Raw genomic sequence first — 13,049 nt, 5'->3', positions numbered from 1 at the left:
TATTAGATTATATTCGTCTATTTTCAACCCGATGACTGAGATAAAGTTACTTTTTAACCCCCGACCCAAAAAAGGTGTGTTATAAGTTTGACGTGTGTATCTGTGTATCTGTGTGTCTGTGTATCTGTGTATCTGTGTATCTGTGTATCTGTCTGTGGCATCGTAGCGCCTAAACGAATGAACCGATTTTAATTTACTTTTTTTGTTTGAAAGGTGGCTTGATCGAGAGTGTTCTTAGCTATAATCCAAAAAAATTGGTTCAGCCGTTTAAGAGTTATCAGCTCTTTTCTAGTTTTCTTGAAGTAAAGAAGGTTAGATAACCGTTAGGTTCATAATATTATGTCAATTGACAAATGTCAAGCTGTCAAGATGGACGTTGTCTAGATACATAATTATTTATTTTAAAATGATGTTTTGGAAAACTCGATACTTTGGATCGTAGGCGCACCTTCACTTGTCGGGGGTGCTATAAATTTTTAATTTACACTTGTTATATTAAGTTATGAAAAGAAATGCTAACAAAATCATTTATTTGCTGGGGCTGCCACACAGAAATGTTAACGGGTCCATTAACTAACCATCTATTTACATATTTTAATTGTTACAAGTGTAAATTAAAAATTTATTACACCCCCGACAAGTGAAGGTTGCAGTAACTAGAAAAGAGCTGATAACTTTCAAACGGCTGAACCGATTTTCTTGGATTATAGCTAAGAACACTCTCGATCAAGCCACCTTTCAAACAATAAAACTAAATTAAAATCGGTTCATTAGTTGACGAGCAATGATGCCACAGACAGATACACAGATACACACGTCAAACTTATAGTATACGTAATAGGATTCCGTTGGTTTTACCGTTCCGTTCCGTTTCCGTCAGCTAAAATATTTTTAGTAAAAAGTGTGTTATTACTTGGAGCGAGTGAAGAGTGAGGGAGGAATGAAAACGATAGACGTGAATCTAGTTTGGAATAATAATAAGCACGCCTCTTTGAATACAAGCATAATGCATATGCAATTAGTTTGTAAACAGGTGCAGCTCCAGCTCCTCTCTAAAGTCTTTACATTTAATAAGGTATTTTCCCCTTTTTTGAAAAGTTCCTTAATTTGATTCTGAGGCGATATTTTTATTTCAAAATTTCCCCCGAAAACGCTAGGCAACTGATCGACCTGGTTTTTTTCATGGGTTTTGTTTAAGACCTCGAGAGTGACATAGGCTGTTAACCCTGGACTACTGTTTACTCTGCAAAATCGATGAGTTCCCCGGGGATTTCTAAAAACCTAAATCCACGCGTATGAAGTCACGGGCATCAGCTAGTTAGTATCTAGATATATTTGATCTTTGAACCCGTAGATTTTCTTAGCGCATTTATATGGAAGTTTTAATGATCGTAATTTAGCAGTAAATCACTAAGTGGGCCAAGGTCTGCACTCAAGGCTCTGCAGTGGGTTTAAACGTATGTGGGGAACTGGAATTATTAATAAAATAGTTATATATTAACTGATATATTGATCTTTCACTTTGCCTTTGATTTAATTATATAGAGAGAACCAGCGAGGGCTAGACCTTTGTTATTTCATAAAAGCTGAAAGTTCCTCTGCGTATTGCAATCCCTAGTATGCTAGGAAGAACGATGAGCGATTATGAAGTTTGAATCATAGTGGCTTTTGAAGATAACTGGTAACAAAGTTGTAAAAATCTTACGTCAAAGAAAACAAAGAAACTAAAAACAATTGTATGCAAAGCCGGCCTTATTAATCAGAGCAGTCTCCACCAGGAACCTTTGGTGAAAGGAGAAACTAAGTAGGTTATATATCCTGATCCTCAGTTCACATTCTGTGAAAAGTTCAACTCCGTACCTTTTACGGTTCACGAGATACAGTCCGCTGACAGACAGACGGTCGGACGGACGGACGGACGGCGGAGTCTTAATAATAGGGTCTCGTTGGCACACTTCGGGTAGGGAACCCTAAAAATATTCCTTTTTCTCCTTGTATGCGCATTGCGTTATACCACGTGTTTGGCTAACGTAGTAAAACATCCAGACAATGTGAACGCTCTCCTGACCTTGCCAGAGACCTGACCTAAGGCTAGGTTTACATTATGTATTTTTTTATCTCAAAAAAATATTTTGATTTGATTTTCAGACGTGGTCGGTGATTTTTGGATGGATAAAACCTTCAAGGCTGCGTCATCGATGACGTGCTAATGTTAATTGTATATCTGTATAGGTATTGCCCATAACTGAGTAGGCTCCTGTGGTGACGGAGCGGAGCGAGTCCTAAGTTCCAAATTTTCATTTCATCTAATACTCAACGTAAGATAGATTAAGATTCAATGAAAATGATTTAAAATTAACAATCTTACCCACCACTACCAAAGACACACACCTTCAGTTTATCCTTAACATCGATATAGGTACCGACGCGGCAATTTTATAGTATTCATAGAAGACTATTTTTTATCTGTTATGCTATACATACATTTTTTGTTTGATTTCAAGCCAGTTTTATTGTTATTGGACGGAGGTTCTCTTATTTTGTAAAAAAAAATTCAAAAGAAATATAAAACCGACTTCAATAACCAAAAACACTAAAAAGTAGAAAATATTTTTTGTTTAGCTACACGTGTAATGTACCTAGGTATGAAGTCGAGCGAGCATATTAAAACAAAATTAGAAATCCAAGAGTGAAGCTCTTTGGTTTTTGAAGTCGGTTCTATTTTTCTTTTGAATTTTTTTTATTTCACAATTTTCAGTGGCCCCACTGTACTATAATATGCGATGCCCAGTTAAAACCCTATTGTTTACTAAGCTATTACTCTGACCGCGAGCAATTTGCTCTTCTCCATTGAGGAGTTCTGTTCTCCATCTCCGAAGATATTCATCAAATCTTTTTTTTTTTTTTTTTTTTTTTTTTTTTTTTTTTTTAGTTGTTTCAGCTGCAATCAGTCGACAGACTATAAGCAGGTTAGTTCTGTTGTCGGTGACTTTACCAGACTGGAGGGCCACTGCCCTCAAGTCTGTATAGTATCGAGCACATTTGCCCGCTTCAGTCGCTTTAGTTTTTTAGCAGTTAATAGGCTGTTTGCCAGTAAATTGGGGTGTCTTTGTAGTCGCTCCCGATGTTTGTCATTATATTGATTGATTTCTTCGATCACAGTTGGCATCTCCAAATATTGGTGTATTTCCACGTTGCGAGCAAACCACGGAGCGTTGGCAATGTTCCTGAGCATACTGTTCTGGGCTCGTTGTATGACCTGTATGTTTGATTTGCACGCCGTGCCCCAGATCTGAATACCATACAACCAAATGGGTTTTAGAATAGAACAGTAAATCAAAATTTTGTTGTTCAGGGATAACGCAGACTGTCTTCCCAAGAGCCAGAGTAGATTTCTAAAGCGATTGTTAAGCTCATCGCGCTTGCGCTTGATATGAACCTTCCAAGTGAGACGTCGGTCCATGTGGAAACCTAGGTACTTGACACATGTTGTTTCGGGTAATGTATCTTTACCTAGTTTTACAGGTGGACAGTCACCATTTTTTAGGGCGAAGGTCATGTGTTGTGATTTAAGTGCGCTGGGTTTAATACGCCACTTGTTTAACCATCGGTTTGTTTCATCCAGTTGTTTTTGCAACTGATTACTTGCTTGGACTGGGTCTTTACTGCAAGAGAGAAAGGCAGCATCATCAGCGAAAGTTGCAACTGTGACATTTGGTGAAAGAGGCAAGTCACATGTGAAGATGTTGTACAAGATAGGACCCAGAACAGACCCTTGGGGTACTCCGGCAGAGCAGGCATATAAGCCAGATCTCGCGTCATGCTGTTTCACTTGAAAAAATCTATCTTTTAAGTATGATTCTAATATCAGAAACATGGAGTGTGGTAAGAGTTGCTTGATCTTACAGAGAAGGCCTTTATGCCAAACCTTGTCGAAAGCTTGCTGAATATCGAGAAAGGCTGCAGAACAGTATTCCTTTTTTTCAAGGCATTGCCGAACCGTGTAATAAACTCTATGTACTTGCTCTACCGTCGAGTGTCGTTGGCGAAAGCCGAATTGGTGCTCAGGTATTATTCTGGATTCATCTAGACTAAGTTTTAATCTGGTTAAGAATATTCTTTCCCACAGTTTAGATAATACCGGTGTTAGACTGATAGGGCGGTAGGACGAGGTTTCCTCCACAGGTTTGCCTGGTTTAGGAATCATAACTACTTGGGACACTTTCCATATGTCTGGAAAGTGACTTGTTCGGAATATGGCATTAAAGAGATTGGCCAAAAATACTAGACACTTTTTAGGTAGCTCTTTTAATAGTCTTGGTGATATGAGGTCAAAACCGGGGGATTTTTTACTTTCTAGAAGACCAATAGTCTTGGCGATTTCTCGGGGAGAAGTGGGCTTTAGCGGGAAGCAAAGTTGCAAGTCCTGTGCAAGAATCGTATCGATTTCTGCGTCATTTGCATCAATAGGGTCATTAGGTCTAAATACTGAAGACAGGTGGATGGCAAAAGCGTCCGCTTTCTCTTCATCAGTGCGAGCCCAAGTGTTACCAGTTCTGATTGGGGGTAAATGTTTTTGAGGTTGCTTTAATGTGTGCTTTGTAGCATTCCAAAGTGAGTGTTCGCCTCGACCTGTTGGAGACATCTGTTCTAGATTATTTTTTGTGATGTTGTTTGAGGTAGTTACTAGAATTTCCTTGAGCTCTTTGATGGCGCGATTGAGGCGTGTTTTGTCACTTTGGTTGCGTGAGGTCTGCCATATACGCCGAAGCCGTCTTTTTTCCTTGATTCTACTTCTTATTTCCAGAGGAAGCCATACGCCAGCGTGCTTGGGGGTTATATGAGGCGTGTTACGCCAGGCAGCTACTTGGATTGCATTTGTAATATATACACTCGCGTCGTCAACTTCATCAGCAGTTTTAAGGGACATCTTTAGATTAATTGTTTTGTCAAGGTAATCCCTAAAGGATTCCCAATCGGTTCTAGAGTTGTACAAACATTCCGATCTTTGATCAGCTGTGGGAATTATTGCACTGACTTCCAGAATAACCGGTGAATGGTCTGACGAGCTGTCAAGGCTTGATTCAATAGTTGTATATAAATGTCCAATATTTTTGGTGATGAAAAAGTCCAGCAGGTCAGGCCTTTTCTTAGGATCCGTAGGCCAATAGGTAGGTTCTCCTGAAGACAGTGGCTGCAAACGATTATTATCAATGCTCATCTTGAGTTCTCGTCCACGCGAATGTGTATAACGGGAGCCCCAATAAGTATGCTTGGCATTCCAATCTCCAGCACTTATAAAGCGATTGCCTAGAGTTTTGAAGTAGGCAGAGAACATGGCCTCGCTAATGGTGTGCCGAGGCGGACAATAAGTAGCAGAAAGAGTGATGTAGCCAGAACGATCCTTAACCCTGATGGTTGTTGCTTGTAGATGACTCGTTACATATGGTTGTAGCAAAGAATGTTGTAAATATTGTCTGATTATAATTGCAGTTCCTGCGTGAGCACTGCCATCTGGATGAGGAGTAAGATAGGTGCAGTATCCTGGTATGTGGAAGAAGCTTCTTTCCGTGACATGTGATTCTGAAATGAGTACAGCATCCAATTTGTTAACTGCCATAAACGCTACTAATTCGTCCTTTCTACCTGAAAGGCCGTTGATATTCCACGTTGCAATGCGTAAATAATTCATTTTTGCATTTTAGCTACGAGTGTTGTTATAAGGCCCAGGAGGGTACTTATTTGTTGTAATAAAAAGTCTATTTTTTTGTTTTGTTGTAGGAGTATGTTTTCTAAAGTGTTGGCGGGTTGTGGGAGTTCAGAGTTTTCACTGTTCTCTTTTGTAGGAGCAGGGGTTGAAGCGGCTTCCGCATAGGTTTGACTACGTGTATGATTCTGTTTAGGTATTGAAGATGTAGTTTTGGCTTCATGGTTGGATGTACGTCTACTTTCTGTTGGGTTTGGTTTCGGTTGTTGTTTGTGTTCGGTCATCAAATCTTTAGCAAATTTATATGCACCATTTATGCACCAAATTTATATGGACCAACTGCACATTATACCCTTTCAAACGAAAAAAAAAATTTCCAAATCGGTCCAGGGGTCTTTGAGTAATCGGGGAACATACATAAAAAAAAAAAGATCCCGACGAATTGAGAACCTCCTCCTTTTTTGGAAGTTGGTTAATAAATGTGCTTACATACACATAATTTAATTTTTTGATTAAATTTAATCAGCTTCCAATTCACCACACTACCAAGTGCCTTAGTTCAACTATTATTCCCAGTAGTTGAACTGCATCTAAATCCTTTTTAAGAGTTGAGCTAGTGGGGAAAAAATTCCCACTAGTTCAACTAGTGGAGAAAAAATTCCCACTATTTCAACGGTTGAATCTAATCAGGTGAACTAGTGTGAACGAGCGTGAAAAGGACGCACAACTTGAAGCGTGATGTCATCGCTACATAAGGTGACTGCGTGCGAAAAAGACAGCGACAATTTCTATGTACGCCTCTATTCTTACTCTAATTTAAACCACTCGTGTGTATTTAGCGTAACATTTTTTACAGCCCACAATATTCTCTTCTCGAGGGAATCGTTATAGGTTTCGAGACTAAATGAGATGAAAGTATACAACTTTTAATGGTACGAATTTATAGAGGATAAATTTTCTTCAGCTTTTTCATGAAGACCTGTTGATATTTATGAACTTTATCGAGCTAAGAAATTATTAGTAAGACAGGTTGTATGTATAATGTGATAACATAATTCATGAAGGTGCACTTACATCAGGAATCGGGATTTACACGGGTTCACCATAAATATTAGTAGACTAGATGATACCCGAGACTTCGATCGCGTGGATTTAGTTTTTATAAAAATCCTCTCTCTCTGACTCTTTGGATTTCCGGGATAAAAGTTACCTATGTCAATTTCCGGGACGTATGCTACTTCTAAATCAAATTTCATATAAATCGGTTTAACGGATAGACCTTTAAGAGTTCTGAGAGAACTCTTTGATTTTCCGGGATAAAAAGTAATCTATGTCCACTCCCGGGATGTGAACTAGCTCTGTACTAAATTTCATCGAAATTAGTTAAACTGCTGGGCCATGAAAAGCTAGCAGACAGACAGACACGCACACTTTCGCATTTAATATATTAGTATGGATTATCACATCTCCACCAACGAGATTGCTCACTCAATAATCAACATTGGACGTACCTTTTCGAGGCACAGAGGTTTGGAGTTGATTAGCTAAAGCCCCATTGAAACAAAGGCGCGCATAATCCTTTGTGTCGCGTCGGCCAATAAAAGTTACTTTTATTTATTTATTTATTTATTTATTAAGGGACGCTAACAATATACATATTTAACATTTTATATATACTAACTTACAAACTATTACATGACCGATATGTATATCAATAACTAGCGCCCACAACATTTTTGTAGAGCGCCAGTAAACTTTATATTACAATAGACTTAACAGATATAATAGATACATACAAGTAGGTACTTAAATAAAAGGTATATGAAACATAATTACATTATAAGAAATAAAAATAAAATGACTATAGCTAAGTTAAACAAAGGTTAAGTACTAAAAAATACAGTCAGTTAGCTTTGGATAAAATATGGTCGGTGAGTTTTTTTTTGAAGGCAATAGCCGAGTCATGGAATATGTCGATGCCAGGTATCGTTTTAGATAGCTCATTATATTTAGCACACATACGTATAATTGGGGCTTGGTTCCCGAGATGTGATTTAACGAAAGGTATATAGAAGATTTTAGGGGATATACAGCTACGGGTGTTCCTACGCGGAATAGACAAGGATATCCGATTGAGGAGATTACTACATTTAATTTTATTTTGTAATAATTTGTGTAGAAAGCACAAATCAAGTATTTCCCGCCTGCTTCGAAGAGATGTCATTTTAAACTCGGCCAGTCGCTGAATATATGGTTGTCTGTGTGAGATGCCACTGACATGAAAAGCCAAGTGGCGAGTGAAGGCACGTTGTATACTTTCAATGCGTTGAGAATGCACATTATAAGTTGGATTCCAAATAATACTGGCAAATTCAAGACAACTTCTCACTAAGGCATTATATAAAATAATTTTAGTTTTAATTGAGAATCCCTTCGTATTACGTTTTAAAAATCCCAAGAGCTGAGCGGCTTTATTAGTAATATTGTTCACATGTGATCTGAAATTTAACTTTTTATCAATAGTGACTCCTAAGTCTTTAATCTCAGGTAACTCTTGCAACACAACATTACCAATTGAGTAACTAGAGACAAGTGGTTTTTTCTTTCTTGTGTATTTTACATGAAAACATTTGCTAGCATTAAGAGTCATACTATTGACATGACACCACTCAATGATTCTATTAAGATCGTCTTGTATTAACTTTATATCATTTTGCGACTTGATCGGTTTATAAATTTTCAAGTCATCTGCAAACAGGGAACAAGAACAATTTTTCACTTCAGCGGAAATGTCATTAATAAACGCCAGAAACAGCAATGGCCCTAAATGGGAACCTTGAGGTACACCAGATTGAGCTAGGTAACTAATGGATTCGTAACCATTCACAGTGACTGATTGGGATCTCTGCTTTAAGTATGATTCAAACCAATATATGAGGGGGATCCCGATACCGTACTGAGAAAGCTTGTCAACGAGAAGTGAGTGGTCAACTTTGTCGAACGCGTGGCTGAAATCTGTATATATAGCATCGATCTGCTGGCCACTATCTACTTCTTTTATAAGATCAGATGTAAAATTTGACAAATTAGTTTGCACAGATAATCCGCTTCTAAACCCATGTTGAGAGCTTGTGAGGAAATTATCTAGGTGTCTGGCAAGCGTGGGTTGCACAAGACTTTCAAAAAGTTTAGAAAAGCATGAGAGAATTGAGATAGGGCGGTAATTTTTTATGTCCATCCGATCTCCTTTCTTAAATACTGGAACAATGCGTGCTTTTTTCCATTCTTCTGGGAAGATGCCATCCTCTAGGGATCGATTAAAAATAAGTGTCAAAGGCAAAGCGATTCCTGGCCCGCAACGCTTAAGAAATATAGGAGGAATGCCGTCAGGACCCGCTCCCTTTTGGGGATCTAAAGACTTGATTTGCTTTAGTACTTCTGCTTCTACGAATTTTATTTTGGACATCTGTGAAATGTTGCTACTGCATTGCGATACTAGTGTCATAGAGCCAGTTGTTTGGGTGTAAATAGAGGAGAAATGGTTTGCAAACAGATTTGCTATTTCTGTTCCTGATTTTGCAACTTTGTTTTCCAGTTTCATAGACCCGGGTAAGGATGATTCACCTTTCTTTTTATTTTTGAAGTAGTTCCAGAAGTATTTTGGATTTTTAGAGATGTTAGATTCGGCATTTTGTTTAAAATCGTTAAGGTTAATATCAAGAAGTTTATGACAGCGACTGCGAATAATCTGGAATTCCAATTTATCTCTGGGATTTTTGTAAATACGATATTTTCTATGGAGCTTATCTTTTTCAGATATTAATTTAATTAAATTGCGCTTGAACCAAGAAGGGTATTTTGTTGAATTCAGCTTACGTTTAGGAACTGATTTTTTGATTATGTTAGATAGGCATTCATAAAATGTCCGTACCATGGCATCAACATCTGTACAGGTAGAAAATTCATGTAACCAGTCTGTATTTTTAGTTTCTTTAACAATAGTATCAAAGTCAGCTTTGAAGTAATTGTAAACGACACAACTCTTAGGACGCAGGTAGGAGATATTAGAATATTCGATACTTATTAAAAGGTTTGGATGATATGAATCTAATTTACTAAGTGGGTTAGAGGGCTGCGTAACAACTATGTTAAGTAAGTTACTAAATACCAAATCCAAGAGTCTATCGTCACAATTACTTATACAATTAAATTGATATAGATTGTTTATAGACATAAAATCTACCAATGAGTATCCAAGAGTGTTATTATAATTTGACGGAGTCATGTATGAGTTGTTATCATTAAAACACCATTTAATAAAACCCATGTTAAAATCTCCTAACACGACTATGTCATCAACATGATTGGTAACACAATCAACACCTTCCAAAAATTTTTTTAAAATTTCTAATTTTACTGGCGGAGGTAAGTAGACTACACAAAGTCCAATTTTCTTTATAACGTTGTTGCAGCTAATTTCAAGAACTACCCATATATCTTCATCATTTGTTTCCCAGCTTATAACACGAGAAGATGAAATCTCTCGTGAGATAGCAATGAGAACACCTCCGCCATCTTTTTTGGATTGATGGGAACAAATACGATCTTTTCTGTAGACAATGTATCGGGAATCAAACAATTCGTTATCAAAGATACCAGGATTCAGCCAGGTCTCGGTGAATACAATAATTTTATAGTTAGAAATCAAGACATTCTTAAGCACATCATTGGTCTTTGTTCTTAACCCTCGTACATTCTGATAATAAATCTCTAGCTCTGTTAAGAATTTTAAGGCCATAACATTCACTACAATATTATTTAAACTATGAGCTTAAGACTGTCTTCATTTCTCATTAATATTGCTTGACTGAATTCATCCTTGCGTACATAAATTTTTCCATTTCTAATCCACGTGAACCGATATTTCATTTCTTTGGCTTTTATGCGCGTGGCGGCGTGTAAAGATTTACTTCCCGGGGTAAGATGTTCCGAAACATATATAGGGGCTCGCGCTCCTCCAATCCCTAAATGGTGGGAGCTCAATTTATCTTCAGGATTTTTCTTATTATATTGTGCTACAGCTGCTAGGAGAGCATCACGGTGCTTTGTGGTACGGAGCTTGACGATGACGGACCGTGGCTTGTCGGTGCTTTTGTTGAGCTTAGCTACGCGGGTAGCATGTTGGATGTCATCAACAGAAATATTATTTTTAACAACTTGGCTTAGTTGCACTACCGTATTGACTAAATTTTCCGTTTTATGTTCTGGAATACCATTAATTTCAACGTTGCATTCTCTCATATGCAGTTCGACAATATTAAGCCTGGTTGTGAGGTCCTTTACCGATGCTTGAAGATGGATATTTTCCTTTTTCAATTGGTTAATAACAGCGGATTTTTCTTCTATCACAGCTCTCATTTCCTCAAACTGCGTGTTTATAAAAGACATAGATTCGTTGAATCCGACTATTTGTTCATTAATTGAATTTAGCTGCGCCGTGACCAGATTGTGTATCGTTGCAGATAATTCTTGTTTAAGAATATCACGAAGAGAGCTCTCGGTCAAGTAATTGCCGCCATCATTGCAACTCGACGATGCGGGTGTGGGAGACTTAAGTTTTTTGCGAGTAGTGACGTAGGACTGAGGAGTGTCGTAGGCCTGAGGAGTGTCGTCACTGTTTGCCGTGTTGAATGAGGCGGCCTGCCTAACGGGTGTGTGTGTGTTACCCGTCTTTGGTAGTTTACTACAACACTCCGGGCATTTCCAATTATCCTTTTTAGGTTGGTCCATTTGTTCAAACTGCTTAGAACTTATGTTTGCGCATTCGCAATCATATTTAGCTTTACAGGTCGCACAGCTAAGGAAACCTTTTTTGGGCAAGGTGCTCCTGCATCCAGCACACAGCGCCATCTCTTGCTGACCAAGTAATTCAAATATAGAATTTAAAGAATTGAAAAAAATCTTCGGGTTGGGGATCGAACGCACGTCTCGATAACTTTTATATGCAGAATTAAGCCGGCACTTAACCAACTGAGCCACGGGCTCGTTACTTCAGGTTGCGAAATTTTTTAACTTATTGAGATGTATGAGCGTTATTATAATGATGATTTTTATGCGGGTAGGTAAGTAACTTGTATGACACAAAGTTAATTAGTTATAAGTAAAAACGAACATTATTTAATGATAAATAGATTCACTATGCTAACTATCGAATGTTTCTTTTTATTTAGGGCACTATAACACACGTTTTTTATATATCTTAGTTAGATTTTATACGACTTTTAGAACCTAAAATGATGTTTTGCACAAAACATAGTCACTTTTGTAAATCACAGTTTAAAGCTTATTGTTGATTTATTTTGTTGGTTTTATATATACACTTCACATATTAAGATGTTTTACACTAATTTCAAGCAAAAATATTATCAATCTGAAACTATTTATATTTTTATTTCGTAAAATAACACAGAGCTGTTGTAATATTATGTTTACTGGGCAACGGTGGCGCCCTCTTACTTTGGGTAGGCTTATCTGGATTACACCAATAAAGCCGATTACACATCTATATCGTATACGCAAGCAATTAAATATTACTTGCTTTAACGATGAAGATCTGGAAATAATTTAAAAAAATGTAGTTGTTGTTAACTAAATATAAATATATTAGGAAAAGCTGACTGATCTATCAACGCATAGCTAAAACTATTGTACAGATTGGGCTAAAAAATGTCACGCAGATAGCTATTATAACGTAGACATCCGCAAAGAAAGGATTTTTGAAAATTCAACCCCTTAGCTGGTAAAACAAGGTTGGTAAAAAAAAAGTAAATCACACTAATATTATAAAGGCGAAAGTTTGTATGTGTGTGTGTGTGTATGTTTGTTACTCCTTCACACAAAAACTACTGGATGGATTTAGCTGAAATTCGAAATGGAGATAGATAATATCCTGGATTAGCACATAGGCTACTTTTTATCCCGGAAAACCAAAGAGTTCCCACAGGATTTCAAAAAACTAGTATGTATGACTATAGTCAGCTAGTATGATAATATTTTTAAATCGATGATTTCACGTCACTCGTAGTGTTCAAATTCAAATACCTAATATTTAACAGATGACAATTCAGGCTCAAATTGAGAGCTTACTCACTCTAGTACACTCTGCCAGTAATGAGAGTTCTCCTTAATGTTCTTAAACGTGTGAGAAGTCTGCCGATATGCACTTGGACTAATGGTCTAAAGCCTTTTGAAACATATGACTAAATATTAAGAACTACTTACTTACTTTTTCATCATCATCATCATCATCAGCCTGTGGATGTCCACTGTTGGACATAGGCCT

The 13,049-nt window shown here is 37.4% G+C and overlaps 1 protein-coding gene across 1 annotated transcript; it reads right to left on the bottom strand.

Annotated features, from left to right (window-relative positions):
• Positions 1-10,524: 10,524 nt before the first annotated feature.
• On the bottom strand, positions 10,525-12,193 carry LOC123880502. The gene has a single exon (XM_045928656.1). It carries the CDS (start codon positions 11,615-11,617, stop codon positions 10,526-10,528), a length of 1,092 nt encoding a protein of 363 aa, XP_045784612.1. The 5' UTR covers positions 11,618-12,193; the 3' UTR covers position 10,525.
• Positions 12,194-13,049: the final 856 nt, after the last annotated feature.

Source organism: Maniola jurtina, chromosome Z, assembly GCF_905333055.1.
Source record: "Maniola jurtina chromosome Z, ilManJurt1.1, whole genome shotgun sequence".
In the NCBI taxonomy this organism is placed as follows: Eukaryota; Metazoa; Arthropoda; class Insecta; order Lepidoptera; family Nymphalidae; genus Maniola; species Maniola jurtina.
The sequence above is the reverse complement of the archived record's forward strand: the minus strand, read 5'-3'. Positions and strand labels throughout refer to the sequence as shown.